This window comes from Theobroma cacao, chromosome 5, assembly GCF_000208745.1.
Source record: "Theobroma cacao cultivar B97-61/B2 chromosome 5, Criollo_cocoa_genome_V2, whole genome shotgun sequence".
NCBI classification, from domain to species: domain Eukaryota; kingdom Viridiplantae; phylum Streptophyta; class Magnoliopsida; order Malvales; family Malvaceae; genus Theobroma; species Theobroma cacao.
Genome location: NC_030854.1, coordinates 1,747,624 through 1,773,905, shown reverse-complemented (window position 1 = coordinate 1,773,905; position 26,282 = coordinate 1,747,624). Strand labels below are relative to the sequence as shown.

The following is a 26,282-nucleotide window of genomic DNA, read 5'->3' as shown; positions in this document are numbered from 1 at the left end:
TTATAACTTATAAAAAAAGCTTATTAAAGTAAATTTATTAAATAATTTTAACTTAATTTTAAAAGTTATTATTTTTTATAAGAACTTTATGATAGCTTTTAAACTAAAAAAAGTCATGCCAAACAAGTTATAAATATGATTAGGTTAGATTGGTGTAGTTATTATTTATTGCGATAATTTAAGTGATTAACTTAATAGTATAATCTACTTATGTATGATTAAGATGTAGTTTATATTATGAGAAAATTTTTTAATGAAATTAAACTAAACTATAACTATTAAATTAAATTTCAAGTCGAGTCAAGTTGGATGTGAGGTTATATATATATATATTTTTCAGATTCAGATCGAATATCAAAAAGGATATGATCGATTCGAATGTAACTATTAAGGATCAGTCGGATTCAAATAAGAGTAATTTCAAGTCGAGTCAAGTTGGATGTGAGGTTATATATATATATTTTTCATATTCAGATCAAATATAAAAAAGGATATGATCGATTCGAATGTAACTATTAAGATCAGTCGGATTCAAATAAGAGTAAAATTAAAAAAGTCTTTTCAAAATATTTTAAAAGGACATTTTAGTCTTTCTCATTTTAAAATGATGTTTTTGTTCTTTTAACTGTTAATTTTGTTAGTTAACCATTAAAAAAATTAAACTTAATACTACATATATATTTAAAAATATAAATACTTTTTATATTATTTTTTTAATTTAAAGGTATTCTCTTTTTAAAAAAATCTGCTCATTGTCCCTTCTAAAACCTTAATAAACAAAAACTTAAAAAGTTTTGATTTGAAGGATTGAAAATTTAAAGTTGTATCTATTTTGAAAACCATAAACATTTTTTTTTGAAGTAAAGTCTATTTTCATCAAACTTTTTATTTCTACAACAATTTAAGATTTTTTTCATTGAAAAGAATGAATTAAAAAAATAAACATTTTATTTCAATGATGGATATTTTAAATTTGATAGTGTCGATCAATATATTAATTTCTTACTTATAATTAATAATTTTGTTAACAAAATTTTACCCAAAATTTGTTTTTTGATATTAGAATTTAGGGTGACATAAAAAGATTTTAACTTGAGTACTCTATATCTCAAAAGTTTTAAGTTTTTATCTTCTTTGTCAAATATTAAATTTTATTAATTGTCAAAGCAAGACAAACTATTGCATCCACAAATCTTATTTTAAAATTTTATTAAGTTTTAATTTTTTTTTCGTTTGTCAAATATTGAGTTTTATTAAATATCAAAATGAATTTTATTAAGTTTTAAAAGGAAATTTGAACAATTTTTTTTTAGGAGTGTATCTGTGTCTTAAAATATTTATAAGTATTAGGTATAAATTTTTTTTAACTGTTAACTATCTATATTAACAGTTAAGAATCAGAAATATCATTTCGAAACATAAAAGATCAAATTGGTTTTTTTAAAACATTTTAGGAAGCTTTTTGGGTTTTTATCCTTCGAACAACAGGTTCATTAATTATCAAAGGCCTGCACTACTCAGTGCAGCGGGCCCAAAAGTTGGCTAACCTTGCACTTCAAATGCTTCGCTGTAGAGCCCAAGTTCAAGAGCTGAGACCGCACATGGAAGAGGCGGTAACAGAACTTGAGTAGCTCCAGGAGGCAGGATGACATTCCAAAAAGTATTCAGAAGGAACTGGAAAAGATAACAAATCGACAGCAGCAGATCAGCTGTGTAGTTATTTGTTTTCTGAATTTCTGTTGTAATCATCATTTAATTTTAACTCGTAGCAAACTCATACACTATGTCTATATAATATATTCACTATGCTCTTTAATCAAAAATGGCAAAAAAATATTAAAAAAGCCTTTACATTATTATTTATTTAAAATTTCTTATTTTTTATTTTATTCAAACAAATCTTTAAATTTTTATTTTAAATTAAATAAACTTCTTGATTTAACGAAAATACAATTGTCATTGGATCTAATACTAGTTGCTATTTTTATTCACGTAACATATAACTAGACTAATTGACGTGATCATTCGATAATAAATGATTATGGATTCTAATTCTGTCACGTGGATAAAAGAATTATTAATTTATATTATGTCTTGTGATAAATAATTTTTTTATTAAATTTAAATATATATTTACTTTTAAAATTAAAAATTTGATTAAATATAATAAAACATGAACGAGTTAATTGAGTAAAGACTATAATATAGAAACTTTTGTTAAGATTTAAGCCACGGAAAATTAAGCTTAAACACCAAAATGACCTGTCCTTGTTAGGAACACCATGTAAATAGTCACAGCCATTTCAATGGTAGGTACACCAACAACTTATCCCAAGACTTCTGCTTTACCACTTGATGTTTAATAATTAGCCGAAAACTTTTTGATGCAGCACCAAATTTCTTTCCTTATTTCAACATCCATTGGGATAATTCTTTCTGGGATTAAAGGGAACAAAGCCATGTCTTTGAGTGGTGTTACAGTTCTTGTTTTGGGTTAAAACCATTTGAACCTACCTTCCAGGTTGATACAAAGCCTGAAAGATGAACATCGCCAAACCTTCCGTTTTTTGTGTAATAAACTATAAAAATAAAATTTTTAAGGGAAAAAAAAAGGGGGGGGGTTCCTCTGCTTTTGAATCTAACATGGGGTATTGCTGACATGAGTATTGTTGTGTGCGTTCTTCTTTGTCACAGTAGCCATGAGTCAACAGTCAACTGATTTTTAAAGGAAAAAAATATGAATCTGAAGAATCCAATTCTGGGAGCATGCTGCTCCATCTTCTGCATTTATTAGAGAATGATGCATGTTGGGGAAAGGTGTGCTTTCCTGTGTGTCCTGTTACATGCATCTGCCATCCACAATCATATTCTTGTTGTTCCACACTAGTCCTTGTCACGTAGACTTCACAAATCAAAGAACGGCAAAACTGTATTCTTAAAAAGAAAAAAAAAAAGAATGGTAAAGATGCTTGAATAATTGTTGATCAATATCCAAAGGTGACAGAACTCCCCAAGGTTGCTTGCAACAAACAAACTCCAAAAACATACAATCACATGGCAAGCAGAACAAGGTTTAACGTAAATCCAACGGTGAGACATGGTTCTTAAGAGGAGTAGGAAAAACTTGACTTGACTAATCATCGAGAATCAAGAGGAAAAGTCTAAGGAATGGCATCCAATGCCTCGTAAACAAATTAAATACAACAACCAAGTTTGATTATTAAACTAACCCTTTTCTCTAAATCCTTAATTTTTTTAATTTAATACAAGTTTTTTTAAGTGTTTTTGGGCCAATGGGTTAATGAGTAATGTAAAAATGGAATGAAAATACTGTAGTTACTACAAATATAATATTGTCTTGTTCACATGGTGGATTGGTGGTTTGTTGGGGTAAAGAGACAAAAGAAGGTAGAAAGCGAGTCAACTGTCTACAATTTTTTGGTTGGCTGAGGTGGCTGAGGTCTAAAAAGAGCTACTCATAAAGAAAGAAAGGAAGCAGGCAAATCCAATAGCAAAGAAGCCTTTTACCGTACTTTTGGGTTTGCTGATCTTTTCTCATCATCCTCCAAAGCCAAATCCACCTTCTAAAAAAGTGAAAAAAAGGGTGTAGAAAAGAGATCATATCCAAAATCTAGCTGTCAAATTACCACATACTCGACTTTGATCTTTCTGAATATCCAAGTTGGTTGTCTTTCTTTGTGGAAAGTTTGGCCTTGTAAGAGAAAAAATAAGGGGAAAGATTGAAAAAAAGATCTGGGATTTATTCTGTTTTGATGGGAGCTTGCTGGAGCAATCGCATCAAGTCTGTCAGTCCTTCTACTACCGGTGAGTTGAAAGCTGTTTGGTTCTTGATTGTGCTTTATTCTGCTTAAAAGCTTTGAGTTTTTGCTTTGTTGATGAGAAATGAACTTGCATGCCGTGTTTCCTATATTGAAATCAATGGAAAGGGCTTGATTTCTATCGTTCTAATCAATATTTGATGTATTGAAATGGACATGGTTAAAAACTTGTTTGCTCACAAGCTCAAATTGTAATACAGATCCTGTCTGGAGCTGTAAAAGTGTGAGTTTTTATTGAGACAATTTTAAAAGTATTACTTATAAAGCATGTGAAAATTAACTATTTGTGTACAGGAGTTAATTCGACGAGTGCGAGCAGAAATGGAAACAACTTGAGTGGTTCAAGCAGTAGGGTGTCATCAGCTTCTGTACCACAAACTCCCCGGAGCGAGGGTGAGATTTTGCAGTCTTCAAATTTAAAGGTTTTCACCTTCAGTGAGCTCAGGACAGCCACCAGAAACTTCCGGCCAGACAGCGTGCTAGGAGAAGGTGGATTTGGTTCTGTCTTCAAAGGATGGATTGATGAGCATTCACTTGCAGCTACCAAGCCTGGTACTGGTATAGTAATTGCTGCTAAGAGGCTCAAACAAGAAGGGTTCCAGGGTCACAAGGAATGGCTGGTTAGTGATATTTCTTTACTTTCTAAAATTGCACAAGTTATTTTTATTTCATTTCAGTTTCTCTTTTTTTTTTTTGTTGTTTGCCGGGGGGGGGGGGTGGCGAGATTTTGAATCCCTTGCTACTTGCTATTAGGTTATGGCAGCTAACTCCTCTAGTGCTAAGAGAAATTGGTATTACCTGGATGCAATCTTAAGTTGGTTACCTTCATTAATTCGACCATGTTGACTTACCATGATTCTATCAGCACAAGAATGCAGTCCAGTTGGCGTGGCTATTAGGATGTCCACACAATTCTAATATATTTAAATTTGGTGAAATGATGATGTTGTAAATGCATTTTAGTGAAAACTGTGGTATTCAGCCTTCCTCTTATGGGAGGATATTTTGATTTACTTTTGTTCTTTTGGCACAGGCTGAAATCAACTATCTTGGACAATTTCATCACCCTAATCTTGTAAAGTTGATTGGTTACTGCTTAGAAGATGAGCACCGGCTTCTGGTATACGAGTTCATGGCTCGGGGTAGCATGGAGAATCATTTATTCAGGAGTGAGTTCCTCATATTGGTGAAACATTCATATCTATGAAGTAAAGTATATGTCCCTAATTTAATCTTGAAACAGGGGGGTCGCACTTCCCACCACTTTCTTGGGGCATCCGGATGAAGGTTGCACTTGGTGCTGCCAAAGGACTTGCCTTTCTTCATAATGCCAAACCACAAGTCATATATCGCGATTTTAAAACTTCTAATATTTTGCTTCATTCGGTATGTAACTGAGCTAGTGCTTCCTTTTACATTTCTGTCGCATGGTGAGTATATTGGAATCTTATCCGTTTACTAATGTTCTATGTGCTGCTGTATCATTTGCTATTTGCAGAATTACAATGCAAAACTCTCTGACTTTGGGTTGGCTAGGGATGGTCCAACTGGTGACAAGAGCCATGTTTCCACTAGGGTCATGGGAACCTATGGATATGCTGCTCCAGAGTATCTAGCCACAGGTATTGTTCCCAGCTCTGTTTTCTTTTGTAAATACATAGTCCATGCCAATCTCTTTGGCTTTTATTTTCCGCTATCTACTACCGTTCTCTATATGCTCAGTAATTCTATTGGATTTGTGTACTACCCTTTTTTCATTTGCTTTTTTTTTCTCCTTTTTTCTTCTTTTTTTTTTTTTCTTAAATGAATATCTACAGTTCACTCAACATGTTTTTCAGAAAAATGTACTACTATTTGCCTGTTTTCACAATGCATGGAGAAGGGTTTCACAGTCCTTTTGACTCAGTTATGGAGTTGTTTTATTTACCTTCTGTTTGGGAATAACATGAACCTTTTATCTAGAACTCAACTATGATTCTACTGGGAACAAAACAAAATAAAATCTGTTTTTTTATCATATCAGTTATTTTCATCTGTTATAGTTCTCATTACATTTAGCAATTTGTTATTGGATCATATGGAATGAAGTTGATATACTCTGAGTATTGATATCGACTTCATTTTTATTGGGAAGGTCATTTGACTGCCAAGAGCGATATATATAGCTTTGGAGTTGTTCTTCTAGAAATGTTATCTGGCCGACGAGCTATTGACAAGAACAGGCCACAAGGAGAACACAATCTGGTGGAGTGGGCAAAACCATACCTGACCAACAAACGTAGAATATTCCGTGTACTAGACACCCGGCTCCAAGGCCAGTATTCATTAAATCGGGTCCAAAAGGTGGCTAACCTTGCACTTCAGTGCTTAGCTGTAGAACCTAAGTTCAGGCCAAGCATGGATGAGGTGGTAACAGAGCTTGAGCAATTTCAGGAGCCAGGTGACATGCCAAAAAGCGTTCAGAAGGAACACCATGTAAAGGTGCAAAGCCATTCCAATGGCAAACCAACTACTTTCCCGAAGCCTTCTGCTTCACCTCTTCGTGTTTAGATGGAAAAATGCTGATTTGAACGTCCATAGGAATTGTTTCTGGGATTTAGGCAGGGAACAAAACCATGTTTGAGTAGTGTACAGTTCATCTTACTGGTAAACTATTTAAATCTACCTCTGAATTTGATCATGCTCAGATTCTAGAGCATTTCATGAACATGATCTGGGTTTTGCTAAATATACCATCATGATTGAAATAGTGAAGAATATATGTTTGTATAAAAATGATATTGAGCTTATTTGAGGCTTTCTTTAGGGTTTTTGGTCCTTTCTTCCCTAGCATATGGTCTTGTTTGGAAAAGTAATTGAGCTCATCTGAGACAGTATGTAAGAATCTTCATTTTGTTGTAGACCATGTGATATATCAGATGTATCTCTCTTCTCATTACGTTCTACTGCCCTTAAAACTAAGCTCACAGTTTCTTTTCTCTTTCTAAAACTATTGGAATCCGCCGACAGATTCATGAGCTGCATGAAATAAGTCAATTTGATTTATGTGAACATGGAAAAAAGAGACAAATTTTGGTTGTCAGGAGAACTTCTAGGCATTTGCTTGATTTTATTGAATGTCTAGTGCAAAGTTTACCACTTCCAAGAGGACTTGGCTTTCACACCCTTCCTTTCCCCCTAAGCAAATGGTTTCATGTTCTCAATGCATATTGGCATTTCCAACTTGTCAATTAAATATGGATTGGCAAAGGGAAGTCATCTCCACGGCATTATCCTATTCAAAAATGAAGGTAGTTGGTAACCCTTTTTTCCGGAATTTTACTTGGTCATCCTTCTATAACATGCGTAAGAACACTATGGTTAATATCAGCTGTAGACAGCTAAGATATGCAGCAGTACACAAGAAAACAAGTGCGAGAAAAACGATGTTGTTTTCTCTTTCAATCAGTTTTTAATCATTCTGCTTAGTCTAATTTCCGGAACATCGACAAGCAAGTTTTGTCTTGAACAAGCTAAGCTAGCAAATAGGAAGGGACATGAAGCAATGCGTGAAGAAACGGTTAAACAAAGTATGGAAAAGAAAGAGTCCACCTGCAAAACAGAAAGGGATTAGAGAAATGGGGTGGTAAATCAAGGGTGATCATATTAACACGGCAGAAACATCCTATTCGGGTTGACATCCACGTTTGAAGCACAAGACCTGGCCGAGGCCTTGAGAAAATTTCTTCGGAAGATACGACGAAAACACGGAGAGTGGGAGACCCTCTATGAGTGGAAGAGATCGAAACTATCCTTCTTTCACGTTCCCAACCATTATTTGCTCCCCTTGTTTGGTTGGTAAATTGATAAGGAATAATAATTTTTAAGTTTTACCTATTCTTTAAAATCAGTAAAAAATCATCTTTTAACTAAATCTAACTCTCTTTGGTGTTAACTATTTCATATCTGATGGAATAATTTTTAGAATCATTAAAACGAAATTATTCCTCATAAGTTTATAAAATTACAATTCTACCTATACAAAATCATTTTTTTTTCTCTCTCCCTCCTCTTCCAGCCGCATTGTTCTCTTTCAGCTGCGTTGCTTTCATCCACCATCCACTTTTCTAGCGCCGCCTGCGATCATGTACTTGTTTGATGTAAAAGAAAATGGGTTGAACTGAATATGCTCATGTGCTTTGTTTTTTTGTTCATTTGATGATGTTCTGGGCTTAGTTTGGTGTTATCCTATTTTCTCTTCTTCATTTAATGTCTTGGACTTGCAACTCTCTTCATTGAAATGACCAAAACGATTAAAGTGCAAAACATTCTATGTAATGGGTAAAAACTTCTTCTTTGGTTAATTTTCTTGTTATCAGTTATTGTACATAAAAAAATTATTTAGAAGAAAAATATTATCTAGATATATTTCTAAAAGCTTTAAGAATTTTTTTTTTCTTTTTTGTTTGTACCAAGGTCGAACTTTGCATCAAAATAATACATATAATGTATTGTTTTGATAAAAATAAATACTAATATAATAAAAAATATTTTTATCTTTTTATAACTAATTTTTTTTATTTTAAAATTATTTTTACCAACCAAACATTATAATAAGTCATAATAACAATTCTTACTCTATTTCCTATACTGTATCAAACATAATAATTATTTTATTTTATTTTTACAAAATAATTTTTCTATTTCATTCTTATCTATTCTACCAAACCAATGTAGACCAAATATACATAAAGTACCAAAATTGTTTACACTTTCTCCTATTTTTTTCCCAGCCTAGCTGTTTTCTTTCAACCAAGTTTGAAGGTTATAAGGAATGGTAATTCATAACCTTTTCACCTTCCCCTTTTTCCTACCCTTTCCAGCCATGATTGCTGGCACTTGGTATTGCAGGAATTTTCAGAACTCCCAAGGATGTTGTGTCGTTGGGTGCAGAGACAGAAAGAGGTGAACTATGCAGCAGGTAAAGAGTTGTCCTTCCTGATCCGACCTATGCTGGAGAGAGTTCAATTGCAGCAGCAACTCACCTTGAATGAGAGCAAATAATTCTCTATGAACACTTCATTTATAAGATCTGTTGGTACAGGAAAAACTTTATGATGTCCTCAAAGATAAAGATTGGTTGGTCAACCCTGGCTCTTCAAACTTCTTCCTAGATAAAGATTTCAAAATATAGCAACAACAATAATCAAATAACTGGGGAGCAGGCCTGTAACATGATTTTTCATTAATTGAGAACATCTGAGCAAATCAAGTTTCTAACTGTTAATTGAGAAAGACAACTTCTCTAATCATCCAATGCTGTAAATGAGTCCAGCATTGATGAACCGAACACCAGAGTTTGATTAATACAGCGTTAACATAGCTGATATAAACTTGACAACAATCTTCCATTTATAAATGTACAAATTACGAAAAGATAAGGTGAAAATTTTGTGAGATACAGGTTCCAGAACGGTTCATCTTCCCAACAGCACAACACGATCCTTCTGTATTGCCTGTGTCAGGTTGATGTCAAAGAGTTCACACCGAATAGGCATCTCCATCTCATAGAAGGGGTTCTTCAAAACATAATCTGTGTAGAGCTCATATATGGCTTTCAAGAGAGCCTCCATGTGCTGTGTACCAGGTTCACAGACCACAAAGAATTTTGTTCCTGTATATCATAACAATATAAATATTTGCAAAAATCAACATTGTACAAAGTATAATATATGGTTTTCAGAAACATGCATATGAGACTACCTTCCAAAATTTTACAACCAAGGTTTGCAAAATACCATTTCAACTCAAATGCAAGAACAAGAGATTTATTCAGCATAAAATGTCACTAGAACAAACAAGAGAAACAAGTAATCAAGCCTTCACATTCGCCAATTTTCAGATAATACACTCACAAGGGTAAACTTATCATTCAAAAATTCTCACCTTAGATCATCTCAACATATTAAAATTTGATCCAGCGTCTTCCAATATATCTGTACAGCATGTTTATCATTTACTTTTTTCCTTTTTCACATATTTGTGGTTCGCAGGATGTTGTTCGTATCATAAACTAAAAAATTATGCAACGAGTATATCTCTCCTCGAAAGATTAATTTCAAGAAAGCAGCCAAGTGTTCAAATATAAGAAGTTTCATAAAGCAGCACACACCAGATCTAAAACAGATTTCCCCCTTCCAATTGGTAAGACTTAACTGATCTACCTCAATCAATAATGGCACAATCAGACATAATGAATTTATTTCAATAGTAACATCCTATTTTTGAGTTGAACCATAAAAAATTGAACACCAAAACATAAATTACAGAGCATCTCACCGACAACAGTTCTTGTACTACAGTTTTAAATTTCAAGTCAGAGGAAAAGCAAGCACCAGAAAAATTTTCAAGTAAATAGTTAAAATTAAGAGGCATTCCAACTGCATCCAAAGCGCATAAATGCAAGCTTCCTGTATCTTTTATAAGCATAGAATATGAGTAAATTTCCAGTAAAATTTCCATTTTCATCATCTACATCAAACAACATCGCAATATCCATATTTTAGGCAGAAAAGGGGGGCAAAATCATTTCCTCTATCGCAAGCACTCAAACAATGGCTGAACAAATGATCCAACTTTCTTTTTTGGGATAATTGAAAAATGATAAAACTTTCACTCAACTGAGTGTGCAAATCAGATCTATAAAGCAGTTTCTCTATATTTTACTTTCACAATTCGAAATTTCCACTAAATTAAATTTAATTAAGATAAGAGTAATTGGTATTTCAAAAAAAAAATACCAGTAAGGGATTGAAAGCAATGGAGATCAAATGTATCAGCTTCAAGAAGCTCAATTCCCGAACAACCAGTGGTAGGCGATAGCTGCTGTGAGATGGCGTGCATCGAATGCCATAAACTAGCCACTCTCAAGCTATCATTCGTATCCATGCGTCCCTTTGATCCATAATCCTTTAAAAAAAAACAAAAAAAATTACCAAATATTCTCGAGAAACAAACAGAAAATGTTTCCGAGTAATGTTACCTTATAGAAGATCAAACCTCCCGATTTGTTGATTATGTAAAGACTGTAAATCGCCGCCATTGTCAAGGGAATCAAATTGAAAACCCTAAAAATCGTTGCTTGGAAATGAATAACTGCTCTGTTTCTTGCTTCGATTTGGGAATTGTAGAGTCGTTTTCTGTTTTAATTTCCAAATTTATGTTGACGTTTTTGACCTCTCTTTACAGACCAATTTACGGTTTAAATTACATCGACTAGGTTCTAATGGCGCCACGTATGAAAGCAAGGGTCCTTTCGTAAATTTAATGGAAAATCGGGTGCCTGTTAGGAAGAATAGAAATTTATAAATACTTTTTGAAAGTTTTGGTGGGGAGAACTTCACCTACTCAAGCGAAATGGCGGTGGAGAGTTCGAAACCAACCGTGGAGATCAACGGTCTGAGATTCACGTATCCTGGAATCGACGGTCATCCACCGCCGGGGTCCGCTCCTCTTATTGACGATTTCTCTCTCACTCTCAACGCTGGCGACCGGTGTCTCCTTGTCGGATCCAATGGCGCAGGTTACCTAGTTAGTTAGTACAAACGAGAAAATCAAGGAAAATAAAAAAAATTTGAAAATTCATGTTTATTTGTTTCAATGAATGATAGGGAAAACAACGATATTGAAGATAATGGGAGGAAAGCATATGGTGGAACCGCACATGGTTCGAGTGCTGGGAAGATCAGCTTTCCACGACACCGTTTTGGCTTCCTCTGGTGAACTTTGTTATCTTGGTGGAGAGGTTTGTTTAGTTTTCTTCCTTTCTTTTTCCTATGTTCATTCAATAATTCCCTAAAGTTTGAATCTTGGAAAATTTTGTTAACTGTTGAATGAACTGAAACTGTGTCAGTGAGACATAATTGGGGGGAAAATGTAACTTTGCTTTGTGTTGACAAGGGAAATTTTGGGAAAAAGTCATTTCTTTGGCTCTCATTTTCAATTTCACTGACTTCATTTAGACCTATTAGCTGTAGTTTGCATGAAGAAAATTGTTTATTTCGAATTCCATTCTGCCCTGGATATTGTATCAAAGGAATTGTAAGTAATTCAATGTATTCGTTATTGGTGTATTGGTGTTGAATTTTATAAGTTAAACTAAAGGATGGTCTTTCTTTTGCAGTGGAGGCGTGATGTTGCTTTCGCAGGATTTGAGGTCCCAATTCAAATGGACATTTCTGCAGAGAAAATGATTTTCGGAGTTGCAGGTATTGATCCCAAAAGAAGAGCTGAACTAATCAAGGTATGCATTTTTTATAGAAGTACTAATATAACCATATCAAAGCATGAAGGAGGTAGTATCTGATAGCTCATTATTCCACATATGAATTATTCGAGAAAACCGTGTGGAAATTACGATAATTTGGCTATGCATATTAAAAGATAATGAATTAACAAACTAACTTCAGTTAAGTAACCAGTTTTGCCTCTTGATATCCAAAGTGACTAAATTTAGTTCCTAGCTTATGTATAATTTAAAAGTTCTCTTGCTTGCTTTTTGTTGTAGGTATTAGACATTGATCTCTCATGGAGGATGCACAAGGTATCTGATGGTCAGAGAAGACGCGTCCAAATTTGTATGGGTCTCCTCAAGCCATTCAAGGTATTTTCAATTTTCTAGATGGTGGTGTGTATTTTCAATGCTTCCATTGTCTGGTCTTTTGTGGAGTTCTAACCTTCTTCCCTTCCACAACGAAGTTCGGAATTTTTTATGTCTTGTTTTCATTTTTTTTACTAGTATGAATTGTTCCTTAAGGCTGCTTCCTTGTTTGTATAGGTTCTTCTACTTGATGAGATAACAGTTGACCTTGATGTGCTAGCAAGGGCTGACCTTCTGCATTTCCTTAGAAAGGAATGTGAAGAGCGAGGTGCCACTATCATCTATGCTACACATATATTTGATGGTCTAGAAAAGTGGCCATCACATATTGTCTGTTTCGGTTCCTTTCTAAGAACTGCGTTCGTTCAAAATGAATTTGTAAATGGATGATTTATATAACATATCTTCTCAACGAGAAAACCCTCATCTTTGTTTCAGGTTTATGTGGCTCATGGAAAATTGCAATTAGCAATGCCAATGGATAAGGTTAAGGAGATTAGCAATTTGTCGCTAATGGTTAGTTTTCCTGGTAGAAGCTTGAAATATTCTTTTGGTTAGGAGTGAAGCTCATTGAATATTGTCTATTTATCAGATACTGAAATGAATATATATATATATATCTCCATTATATGTTTTGTCTCAAGAGTGCTTCTAGCCCTTAGTTCTTTGGATTTGTAATGTCTTACTGGTTTTAATTTACAGAGAACAGTAGAGAGCTGGCTGAGAAAAGAAAGAGACGAGGAGAGACAGAAAAGAAAAGAGAGGAAGGCACATGGTCTTCCAGAATTTGAAAACCAGATTGAGGGAAGCCGTGTGACAGGTGATCCAGCACGAGCTGCTGTCCGTGCATTGAACAATGGCTGGGCTGCAGGAAGGTTGCACTCCACAGTTGCTGGTGAAGAAAACTTTCTCTTCAGCTCAAACAGAGTTTTAAGGCAATAGATAACCTCAACTTTGGAACAAGTTCTTTGAGCTTTCCCTAATTACTGTTACACCAATAAGATTGTAGGCTCTCGTTGCCAGAGTCTTGCATAGGCTCTTATTAGCTAGAATGGCAGAAAGAAAATATGCCCTTAATTGTATTATTTCCCATAGTTGAGCCTGTACTGTGAGCAATGAGCATACATGGTCAAGCATAGCTAGTATCATCTGATTATTTATTATGAAAAGTTAATGTACCATGAAACAGTTTATGGGGATTAATAAAACCAAAGATTTTGTTTCCTTCGGATCATCTTAATTTGATGGAAGGTTGGATAGTTACATTGAACTCTGCCACCTATTAGTCGGCAAGGGATGATGTCCATCTCCTTATGATCAACAAGAAACTGATCCTTTACCTTATTTGCTGTGTCTGGCAGAATTTCAGTATTGACCCAAAAATACGAAGAAGAGCTAAAGCAAAATATTAGACAACAAAATTTCAACCAGGCCGTCTTAGCTCAGCCGGTAGAGCGCGTGGCTTTTAACCACGTGGTCGTGGGTTCGATTCCCACAGACGGCGTTCTTTTATAGCTTTTTGACAACATTTGTACTCCACTTTTCATCTCAAAGCCCGGCAAACCCAATTCAGGCCCATTTCTACCCACAATATTCCCTCAAAACGTTGAAACACGTGTACTCCTCCTTTCAGCTAAAACCCCACAACCAAGCCCAATTGAGGCCCATTTTGACCCACAATTTTCCCTTAAAACGGTATTAGGCTAAACATATTTTGATCAAACTGCAATCCCATTGCAAATTGCTATTCCATGTAAAATATTATTCTCTTCCACAACACATGGAACCTTAAGGAAAAAACCCCATTTCCATTGGCAGAAATTTGATGATCAACCCATAGGATTCCTCAATATCAAGCAAGAAAATGATGGGTTTTTTTCTTTTTGGTACATATTCCATTTTCCATTATCGCTTGTCTCTCGCTCCAAACCTCCCCAATTGTAAACAAATATCTTTTGCACTATTTGCCAAAAGCATATGCAAAAGGATAACATAATATAACTTGGGAATAACTTTTTCTTCTAGCTCCTTGAATTCTTGTTGACCTGCTTAACCGACCAGCACTGTGTTTCTACCTCAAGACTCAATGCCATCATCTAAAAATCTTAAATTATTCAGATAAGCATCTAATCTAAAACTCAATTGATAATAGGTTGAGAGACCTTATTATATACTCCTAATCTAACATATATCTAATTTCTTTTATAATTATTTTAATATTTTCTCTCACATGTAAAAATTACAAACTCATCATATGACATGAATTAGCAAATCGGATTACCGTATACTTTGATATCATATTAAATTTTTAAAACAAATACGTGATCTAATGTGATTTCTTTTATCACTATTTTGATAAAAGATTGAATTGCTACAAATTGCGGGGCCAAATGGCTATTAATCCAATTTTCTTCAAAAGTTTTTTTTCTATTCTGTTTCTCACCTCTCTTTTTTGATGATATAATGGATAAGATTGAACAATATGCAGAACAGGGTTTTGCTTAAATTTTTTTCAAGATTGGAATCTTAACATGGACTACCTACCACCGGCCTATTGTTTACCTAGAAGGACATACACCCTGGTTTTTTCTTGAAAAATTAAAATAAATAAAACTATTGTACTTTTAATTTAATAAATTAAAAAAAGAGATACCATGTGTCTTGTGAAAATCAGTGATGTTAAGGAAAGCATCTTGACAGTGCACTAAGGATGCAAAATAACTGCAAAGAGTGGTCAAAACATTGGGATGGTAGTGCAATTTAGACATGGCCAAAGCATCCTTTCCTTGCTTCCATATTTTCTTGTCAAGCAAACACATTGAACTGTTTGGTTCTAATTTAGCTACATTATCAATGGCAGAGATTGGCAGCAAAAAGGGGAAAATGAATACCCTCACTAAGATCCTTTTTTGTTTCTAGATATGGAATGTGATGTTTATCAGAAAAGGCCCACATTGTTGATGTCACACTTGCCATTAGAACAAGACAAGAAGCAGATGCTCTTAAACAAGTTGAAAGCAATTGTAACATATCCAATTCCTCTTAAACAAGTAGTGAGACATGGAAAGGCATAACTTCAGAAGATTTTTGGGTCTTTTGAAGTGATCAAGTTTATCATACCCTAAGATGATATTTCCCATTCATTTTCTAAGTTTTTGTAGGCTAATTTCTCCTTTAACTTCAGAATCATATAATCGAATATAATGAATTTGAGTCGTTTTACATATACCAAAATTTTTCAACTCTATTATTCAAGGAATTTTTTTTATCAAAAAATTTTGAGAGTGAATAGACTATTCCAACACTCAAGTTACGATACGAATTTACAATAAAACCAACGAGAGATCACCGGTGCTAGAACAAATTAGCCAATTTAATCAACTCCTTATTAATTTATTCGAAGAATTAAGTTCTTACATTGTAAAAACCTATATTACCGAACATACATGATTACATGATGTTTTCATTCATGTTTTAAGGTTTTAGTAGTTAATTTCCCTTTGAACTTTAGAATCATATAATCAAATATAGTGAATTTGATAATTTTAGGATTGAAAAATAGAATAAACATTAATGAGTCGGTTTGCTTATAATAAATTGTTCTAAACCTCGAGTTAAGAGGGTAAATGTAACCATTTTTTCTCACCGATGCTCCAACTCAAAATACTTGTTCCTAAGGAAACAAGGACCTAACCAAATGAACTCAAGAAATTGATGCCTTCCTGTAAAAGGGGACATGTTCGGCCGAGGAAGATGATGGTGCTACACATTGGTAAGAACAAAGAGAATGGAACATGACTAGGTGAGAGGAATGGCAAGGACACCAGGTAAGGTGAAAGGGTGGGGTTGCAAAGGGGTGGGAGCCGTGGAAGATTGTGTAAAACACATACAACATAAAAAGAAAGATAAATAGGCAGAACCACCTGAGTGCCAGTCTAGCACTCACATGACCTTTCTGCACCCTCCACCGACATGTGTGGAGGCCTAGTACTTGCACCAGTTTTCCCCTTCAAGCAACCCTTCCTACTTATATTGCTATACACAGTATGTTTCTTCTTTTCAAACTCTTTCTTTATTGCCTACAATTCCTCAAATCTTGGTGATGAAGCTCACCATATTCTTTGAATGCCTAACCCCTTTTCTTGTCCCTCTTTTATTGTCCATCTTTAAAGCTAAAAACACCCACCCATAAAGGCTGTCACAGCCATTACATTACAAGCATTGATTGAGTTGGGGGGAGGCAAAGATGAAAGATTTTAAAGCATGAGAGAGGAGCAACATGGAAGAAAGCAACACCATTTGATTTAAAGACAAAAAGTAAAATACTTCTAACATTTTAATATATAGTAGTAAAATGGGAAATTACTATATGACCAAGAGCTGCGGGCTACATGCTTCTTTGGATTTTGCAGCCACTTCAGCCCCTCACTTACAGCCTTTTTTTTTTTTTTACCATTCGGTGGATTTTTACTATTACCACCAGCACAATGACAAACCAAAGGAAAAGAAACATGGACCCAATATTAGGCCCCAAAAGAAGAAAAAAAAAAGTTACCACACATAGTTCACTTTAGTCACTTTCCTAAGTCTATCACCACTTTTTCTTTTTACTTTTTTTCACTTTCTTTTCCGTAAATCCTACCAAAAACCCCATTTTAACCCCACTGTTACTTTCACGGATTCTACCCACCCAACCCACCACTTCAAAATTTTTCCGGGAAAATAAAGGAAAAATAGAAGGGCGGGAAACAAAGATAAAAAAAAAGGTTAATTAATAAAAATTAAAAGAAAAAGGGCGGAGAAGGGAGGGAACTGTGACTGTCTGTCTCTGTCTGTTGTCTTCAAACGCGGAAATTCTTTCCCGTGAAGGTTTGGCCGAACTGCCAATTAGCTGATGCCACGTTCCACGAGGTGGAGGTTCGCTTGTCACTGCCCGTGACTCTAAAGGAGAGCGCCTGGCCCACCAAGACGGCGTTGGACTGCCAGTTCTGACCCCAGTTACGGCTCATGCTCAACCAGCCGGTTTTGGTTCCCTTCACGCTCACCTTCACGATATCCCCTGCACCCGCGACGTTGGTGACCAAAACCAAGTTGAAGTAACGGAATCCGTTGATGGTGAATCTGATTCCCCCTTGCTTTCGGCACGGCACCCTGTAAAAAATAATAATAATTAAACTCCGTAAAACAGAGTTGGGGGTAATTATGGAAATTCAATATTTTGTCATTCCCCATTTTTTCCTCATTGATGAAATGACCGAACCCACGCGTGGGATGTCGCGAATTTTGTCCCTTGGGCTGTCCGATTTCCCGGAAAATCTTAGTAAACACTAAAATTACAATAATACCCTTGCAACATTTTTCACTTTGATGCCCTTTGAGGTTCCGAGAGATCAATGGGTTGGAAGCACGGTCAGCCTTTAAAAGGCAAGGGTGTTTTGGTCATATAACACGGATCGAAAGACGGTTAAACTTGGGTAAAAGACATTAAAAAATCTGGATTTATTCAAACGGACGCCGTCCAAATGAGCTCACAAAAGGGCGATACCTTTGAGGCCAACCCCGTTTTTGCTTTCCCAAGAAAGTGATGGGAAGAAAAACGAAATTTAATATTAATAGAAATTTAAAAACAAAAAAAAATCTGTTTGGTTCCTAAGAAAATTGAGCAGAAATGCACAACATTTATGTACTGGTATCAAGTAGTCTTTTTGCCTTTCACTCGCATTTACTTCTCTAAGTAACGAAATACCAACTTAAGGAACACTAGTACTTTAAGAAAAACAAAAAGGCATGAAATTCTGAGGCAAAGGAGAGAGATTTTGGACTCACCTACGGAAAGAGACAGGGACAATACCAGCACGGTACTCAGCGATCTTAAGGAACATAGGCATGGCAAGGTCGAAGTGAGGGCGCGGAGGGTTGCACCAGCCGCCATTGTCACTTGGGAGCGCATAGTTAGGAGGGCAAAAGTTGGTGGCTGTGACGAAAATGGAAGGGCTGCCAGGGTGACACCATCTTGGGTCATTTGCACACTTAATCTCAAAGCAAGCACCACAGCTAAGGCCATTGTTGAAAAGTGCTGTGCTGAGAGCTGCTGTGTTCACGCCATAGCCTTGGCTGTAGAGATTCCCGTACCCACATGCACCGCCTAACCAGAAAAACAAAACAAAACGAGCAAATTTTGAGGCACATTTTAATGGTTTTAGGGAATGTAGAGGAAATATATATTACAGTTTGAGATTTTGTTAGTGAATGCATGTTGAAGAATGGGGTTTTCATGCTTCCAAAAACAGAACATGAGAACAAGGGCCTCATTGACGAAATTCGTACTAATTGTACAAAAATTATGCTTAAAAGCCAATACCCATTGTTCCAGAAGCATCACTGCCACCGTAAAAGGTAGCATGGGCACTTTCCCAGGAGCCACCGGTGTAAACTCCAGGGATCCTTGCATTCACCACAACAGAAAAGGACAGCAATGAAGCAAAGCACAGCACAGTCAGGGAAGAAGTAGTAGCAGCAGCAGCCATTCTGTTTTCTTCTTTCAGAGAGAACAAAGAAGAAAGAAAGAAAGAGAAAAGGGAAAGAGAAATGTTGGGTGTGTTGATTCTGGGGCGAATGGAAAATCGGGAAGAAGGTGGGGGTACTTATTGAGGAGCTGAAAGGGGGGTGGAGAGAGACAGAAGGGGGGGGGGGGTAAGAGGGTAGAGATGACTCGTAGAATTTTTTTGGGACCCAAAAAAAAAAATTACTACATGTAATTAATGCAATTTGCTAGTCCATTTCTCATTGATCTATTTTTGGGCAATTAATTGAAACCTCACATTCTTTTTTCTTTTCTTTGTTCTTAAGAAGTGTTTGGTTTAGTCTTTTTTTATGTTGTTGTAGTGGGGAGTCAAGACCCCAAATTTGTAATGCCATGTGCTCCACACATGGGCAGTTCATGTTAATTTTTTTTAGTCAAAGAGTAGGGCAAGAACTTGAAGACCTAATCAAAAATAATAACAATATTAATTTGGAGAATGTGCACATGCATCCTTGAACTAAGCTACTAGTGAATAATGTTGTAGGGGTTTTGATGTTCATACTTAATTTGAGACTTTTTCAACACCTTTAAACCAAGATTTGATTCATTGGGACTTTTGGGTTTTTTTTTTTTATTTCACAGTAAACCTTTCTTTTGATTCTCCTTTTGGGCATCTTTGATTTGGATATTTATTCTTTGGTTGAGGAATTTATATCCACAATTGAATTTGAACCCTTTTTTATGATCTTCTTCTTCTTCTTTCTTTTGCTTTTGGAGGACTTTTTCTATGATCTTTATTCTTGACTACTGACTTGGGGAGGGTCTCATCCACTTTATTTTGAAAAGGATTAAAGTTAAATGTACCAAAACAAAATGTCGGTTTGGCTGAGATGGAACAACATTTTTATTTTTTATTTTAATTGAATGGTGACATAGCACCATCATTTTCTTTGTATTAACTATAGAATTTACCCTTTTGTAAAATCCCATTTTTTTATATTATTTTTGTGAATTTTTAAATGTTGTTCCTAATAAATTTGGTCTAACCCTTTTCAATGAATTAAAAGAAGAATTTAACCTTTTTTTTTATAATCTTAAAAAAGGAACTTGACAATGAGTTGTAATGAATCAACTTGATGAGGTGCTCCAATAATATTCCACTTTACCCCCATCAACTTGCTTACAACACCTGATGATATCATTTTGCTTTCATCTTAAATGTAAAATATTAATATTCTTAATGTAAAAAAAAAGGTTTTAAGTACCCCCGATTGTGTTGTTCCATACAAAAACACTTTGCTTCAAGTGCAAGCTATGATCCAACTAAATTCTTTGACTTCATTCTCTCTCTTTCTTTCACATAAAATAAAATCATAAATTTTAAAGAATACTCTTACCTCTTAAATTTTAATTAAAATTTTAAACGAATTCATTAATTTTCAAAATAGACACTTTATCTCAAAAAAATATATTCTATTGAAAATTTAGATTCAGTCGTTAGTTAATTGTTAATATTTTGTTAGTTTGCTGACGTGATAATATTGAAAAAATAATTTTTATCTTTTATTAATTTTAAAAATTACTATTATCTAAATTTTATTATTTTTTTCAAAAATAAGAAAGCACTATGATTTTTTTCAAAAAAATATATATAATAATAATTTTTTAAATTAATATAAAAAAAGTATTTTAATCTTTTTATCTTATCTATTAAAGGTATGTATACTTTTAAAGTAAAATATCTATTATTAAAATTTAGAAAAATAGAGATATTTTATCTTAAATTTTATTAACGAGTGTCTTAAAAACATTAATAAATATTTTTGTAATACATTAAAATTATGGGCAAACACATTTTAATATAAAATAATATTTTAATTAATTTTAAATTTTATATAAAAAGGAATCCTTAAAGTGACTAGTACCTTAGCAAGGAACCGCAATAACCAAGCCCCAAAAGAGAAGAGTGAAAGATAAGACTAACAAAAAAAAAAAAAAAGCAGGTGGTGGGAGCAAAAGATGAAACCGCGTTAGCCCGTGGGGACCAGGGCTCGTCCTTATATGCGTATAATCAAGCCAATAGAGGCCGATGCATGGCTACTGAGCTTTAACCGCAAGCGGGACCCATCGCCAGCTTCTTCTCACTCCTCACTCTTGCTGCCGCGTTTTTTTTAGTTAAATAATTCTTTTATATTAAAATTCGAATTTTACTTTTTGAATAGAATAATCATAAACCAATTAATAAATTAAATATTTGAATGTTTTTAGTTAAGATAATTAATATTTTATATTAATTTAATTTAATTATAATATTTATATAAATTTATTTGAGTAAATGTTATTTGTTTGACATCATCAATTTCAACTGCGTTTGCTCATTTTAATAAAAACCCATTTATTTTATGGAATTGAATTTATCAAACTTAATATTTTTGGGCATTAAATGTAATACTATAGGATTTAATATCAATTGGTGACATTAATGTCATAATTGAATAACAGTAGCCCCCTTTGGATTTAAAACTAGAGGATGTTGGAGAGCCAGGTTTAACGTTGAAAATATTGATTTTGTTTGCAAATGTTGAGTAGTTGAATTCAAAATTAAATTTGGGTTTTTATGGCTATTCCGTGGGATTAAACTTTATAGTATATTTAAGTGAGGATAGGGACTAGTCTTAAATGTTTGTAAGATAAAAGAACATCAATTTCTAATGCAAATAATTGGGCAAATCTACTTCAAGTACAAAACATTTAATGTACCACCCTTTGAGACTAATTATCGCAGATGGAACTTTCTAGATAAAGACTTGAAAGAGTAAATAAAAAACATATTGTAAAAATATAAAAAAATTATCAAAATATTGACAAAAATTAATTTTATTATTTTTCGACAAAATTTATCAATCGAACCCATATGATTGTAAAATAATCAAAACATGTTTTGGATGTTGAAAAATTCCAATGCCTCTAAATTTTTCGTTGAAAATAGATCATCACTGATGCATACCAAAATCAATTTACATTATCGTTAATTTTTTTATTTATATCAAAATAAAAGATTTATCTTAATTTTTTACAAATTAAAAATAAAAAAAAAAAGAGAACAGAAAGTACATATAATTTTTTTATGCAAAGTACATAAATGGAATAAATATTGGGAGAGAAAGAGAGAAAAGAGATGATTTTCATTTACATTTTAATAATTTAATTCTTTGGTTTGTTATAAGCTACAAGAGACAGCAAAATCGGGATTTTCTCGTACGTGTGTGACAAAGAATCTCTCGAACAATTTTGTGAACCATAAGGTTTAAAGTACTGTCCTTGCATAGGGTAGGGGGCATTTTGATTTTAAAATATTTGATTGAATAAAGGGTAAAAAGGGTTTAGGACAAAGCTGCACCACTATTTATTAATATATATTTTTATTTACCAAAAAGTAAGTTTTAAGCTTTTTATTTTTATATTGAAAGCAGTTGTTAATTTTTTTTTATATATAATGATGGTCAAATAAAAGGGAGAAATGGAAAAGTAAAGTATGCCTTTTCTCCAATTCTCCTTCAATTGTGCTAATTCCAAGTTTAAAGGACACTTCCCTCTCAACTCCCTATTTCCTTTTCAAAGCATATATTCACATTTTTTTAACCACACAAATATTTTTTTTTTGTTGGGAATGACACACAAAGATAGTTAATTACAATAAAGAGAAACAATATAACTAGTTTTCTTGATTACCTAATATGTTAAATTTTTTTTGTGGTGTTTGTTTTATTTATTTATATTCGATCATGTCACGTCAAACGGTTTATACAAAATAAATAGAATACTTCAATTTTGCATGTCAAATGCTTTAAAAAAATAAACATAGAATATTTCAATTTTGCACCGAACAAATAGAAAAATCTTATAACAATTATTTTTCTGGATACCTAATATGACAAGTCTTTTTTGTAATTTTTATTTTATTTTATTTTATTTATACTCGATCATATCATGTCAAATGTTTTAAAAATAAATAAATAATAGGGTATTTCAATTCTACACCGAACAAGCAAAGAATCTTATAACAAGTATTTTTCTAGATACCTAATATGGTAAATTTCTTTTTTGTAGTGTTTATTTTATCTCTTTATACTCACCCGTATTATGTCAAATGTTTTAAAGAAAGTAATTAGAGTATTTTAATTCTACATGTCAAACGCTTTAAAAAAATAAATAAAATATTTCAATTTTACACTAAACAATTAAAAAAAATCTTGATATGCATAAACGATATAAATTATTGATAATTTGAATTTACACTATTGTAAAAGCAAATCCAACCCATGTTGTAAACCTGGAAAACATAGAATTCAAGAGGAAGTATCAATGACAGGAAAGATGCATATGTATGATCTGATATGTTCACAGCAATATTTGTAGATAACTGGTAAAATGGTGTCACATCAAATAGACCCAAAGAAAATTAAAAAAAGAGGCCATGTGCCCTTTCCCTTATTCTAACAGCTGTAAGTCAAAAGCCCCTTTTTGATCATTGAAGAAAAATTCGAAAAAAAAAAAGGAAAAAAAGAAGAAAAAAAAAAACCCAACTCCAATCCCAAACTCTCTCACATGTGAATCGAATTATTGTTTTGGTTGCTTCTCTTCCTCTCCAAACTCTTCCTCCCATCCCAATCTGTAACCCACCACCATGTGCCTTCACTTATTGCTTTTTTATATTTCTTATTTTTTTCCTTGGTTTTCCAATATTAATATATTGTCATTCCTATTTATTTTATTTGCATTATAATGTATTTCTTCATATATAAATTATTTTTAATACATTTTTTATAAGATAAGATATCTATATATCTCATGTCTTGTGTTTTCATTTATATTATGATCTCACTTTCACTTATCTTGTCTTGAATGCTATTTTGTTGGATGTTGGGATTTATTTATTATTATTTTGAAATGGGAAAAAAAATTATTCATTCAATGTGGCAATGCGTTTACATGCATGCATTTAACCAGGTTTCTTATATTTTTCTTTTTCCTTTCTTTTAGAGTTTTTCATTTATTATCTTGATGGAAAAGATAAAAATAAAAACAGACAAAAAATGCCTCTTACAAAGTGATGTCAAGACTCATTTACTATGCCATGATGATGAAAGGCTTATCACATACTATACGCAACCCTTTCCCATATACATGTATTCCTAATTTCTATTTTAATGAGTCAAAGAAATTTATATTTGATATACCGTTAGCTTATAGTATTTATACATTTTATAAATACCCGAAGATAAAAATTTTAAAATTTTATACAATTAATGATTTTAAAATTATGAGTATTTATTTTTACGGTTTATAATAACTTGAACTAATAAACATGCAATAAAAAAGAAGAATAATTTATGTAAATGGGCACATAAATTGCATTGAATGGTCAAATGTATTGAGTGAAGCTCCCGAGACCAAAACTTTCATGCTTTCGAAAAATCTTGAAAGATTGTCGGTAATGTTAGAAGAGGGTATGTTCTATCACTTTGTTCGGTAATTTCTCGATCTCTAGACTTTGTCTTTCCTTTTTTTAATTCCATTTATTATCAATTATTTATATAGATTGACCCGATCGAAGTCCCATAATTCTCACTTAGAGATTGATGAATGGCATCGTTGAGACTTCAGGACAAATGATCTTATTATATTCAATTTATTTATCGTTGATAATAGGGTAAAATATATTAATCTCTTTAAGTTTTATCTATAATTTCATACAAGTACATTAGTTTTCAAAATGTACAATCAATTTAAAAAAAAATTTTTTTTGACTGGATATATAAGTTCAACCGTTAGTCTAGTGTTAATATTTTTGTTAGTTTGATAACATCATAATATTACTCAAACAATTTTACTTTTCATTAATTTTAAAAGTTATCACACTATAAACTATAATTTTTTATTTTTTATTTTTTTCTCTTTTATTCAAAAGAAAAAAACCAAACTTTCTTCCTACTTTTGCCGGCTGGCCAACCAACTAGATCTTTAGGCCAACCAAGGGAGCGTGAGATTTGGTGTGCGCGGACAAATCGAGCTCTCCCTGGGGAGATCTTGTTGGTGTAAGGAAGAGCCACTGATTGATTCGAGAGAAATAAAAATAGTAAAAAAAAAAAAGAAGAAAGATATTTTAAATATTTCACGTTTATTTGTTAATACTGTTTACACGTTTAGAACAAATTAAATATTTTAAAAATTAATAAATTTACGTATAATTATATGCAAAACTTAAAAAGTTAGTATATTTTACCTTTAATAATATTATTCTCATTCTATATCGAGACAAATGATCTTATTAACTAAGGCTATTTACCACGTGGATATTATCCTTTTGGTTTAAATAAATTGTTTTTGTGGTTATATATTTGTTTTGAGGTATGTACGAATTATTGATGCGGTGAGGTGTTGCCGACGGTAACAAACGGTGAGATATTCATTGAAGGAGGTGGTTTCATAATGCTGAGGTAGGTTTCAGCCCTTAAGGGGTGGGTGTGTAAATATTTTTTTTAACGCGTAAGGTGTTGGAACTAAGGAGGGGATGTCCCACTCACCGACCAACCAGATTTAGTAAATCTGCCACATCAGCAAGCATCTGTATTCAAAGGTTTCCCAATAGTTCTCTTCTTCACTAACACATTACCAAACCATGTTCCACGCGTGCATGCATGCATGCCTGCCTTGCCTAGACATGTGAACGTGCAACCAACAGCATCCCTCTCCTCCCTTCTTAATTAGTTTGCAAATAATTTGCTTAAGTAATTACCCTCAATCCTTTTCCTTTTCTCAATATCCTCATGTGATTATATTACTTCTGTCTTTATCATCTATATAGCTTATCATTTATGGCTTTGAAACCAAATTTAAATCACGTAGTTTTCAAAAATTTCTACGATGAGAGGGTTTTTATTTAATTAATGCATGCTCTTTTATTGGTAAATGCCAAAAATTAAAAAAATGAACAAAACAAAATCATTATCGGTGCTCAACGGCTCGAGTTGCATGTGTGTCATGTTATAACACGTAAGTATATGCAAAAATATGATATGAAATACATATGAAGCTATTGATAATTTTTTTTACCAAACAAAAATGTTTTTCTTTTTGCTGCTTTAAAGTAAAATTTATTTAATATCAAGAATTGATATATGACTATAATCTTCATCAAGAGTTAAATACATACAAATGCTTAAACAAAAGGGTCCTAATATGTGAATTAATGAATTGTCCTTCATTTTGGTTGGAATGG

At 33.2% G+C, this 26,282-nt stretch overlaps 4 protein-coding genes and 1 non-coding gene across 5 annotated transcripts; 3 read left to right on the top strand and 2 right to left on the bottom strand.

Annotated features, from left to right (window-relative positions):
- LOC18597753 (probable serine/threonine-protein kinase NAK) lies at window positions 3,479-6,777 on the top strand. Its single transcript, XM_007026953.2, has 6 exons — window positions 3,479-3,825; window positions 4,134-4,459; window positions 4,873-5,008; window positions 5,083-5,225; window positions 5,338-5,461; window positions 5,974-6,777. Exons 1-6 carry the CDS (start codon window positions 3,774-3,776, stop codon window positions 6,387-6,389), a joined length of 1,197 nt encoding a protein of 398 aa, XP_007027015.2. The 5' UTR covers window positions 3,479-3,773; the 3' UTR covers window positions 6,390-6,777.
- On the bottom strand, window positions 9,022-11,025 carry LOC18597752 (trafficking protein particle complex subunit 4). The gene is made up of 3 exons (XM_007026952.2): window positions 10,861-11,025; window positions 10,619-10,787; window positions 9,022-9,492 (listed from the first exon to the last, which is right to left on the bottom strand). Exons 1-3 carry the CDS (start codon window positions 10,918-10,920, stop codon window positions 9,296-9,298), a joined length of 426 nt encoding a protein of 141 aa, XP_007027014.1. The 5' UTR covers window positions 10,921-11,025; the 3' UTR covers window positions 9,022-9,295.
- LOC18597751 (ABC transporter I family member 20) lies at window positions 11,204-13,701 on the top strand. The gene is made up of 7 exons (XM_018120601.1): window positions 11,204-11,400; window positions 11,489-11,622; window positions 12,001-12,120; window positions 12,385-12,480; window positions 12,655-12,807; window positions 12,916-12,993; window positions 13,180-13,701. The coding sequence occupies exons 1-7, from the start codon at window positions 11,235-11,237 to the stop codon at window positions 13,417-13,419; spliced, it is 987 nt and encodes a 328-aa protein (XP_017976090.1). The 5' UTR covers window positions 11,204-11,234; the 3' UTR covers window positions 13,420-13,701.
- On the top strand, window positions 13,909-13,981 carry TRNAK-UUU. The gene has a single exon. It is a non-coding gene; the product is annotated as a tRNA-Lys (tRNA).
- LOC18597750 (expansin-A6) lies at window positions 16,758-19,114 on the bottom strand. Its single transcript, XM_007026950.2, has 3 exons — window positions 18,839-19,114; window positions 18,304-18,622; window positions 16,758-17,628 (listed from the first exon to the last, which is right to left on the bottom strand). Exons 1-3 carry the CDS (start codon window positions 19,002-19,004, stop codon window positions 17,319-17,321), a joined length of 795 nt encoding a protein of 264 aa, XP_007027012.2. The 5' UTR covers window positions 19,005-19,114; the 3' UTR covers window positions 16,758-17,318.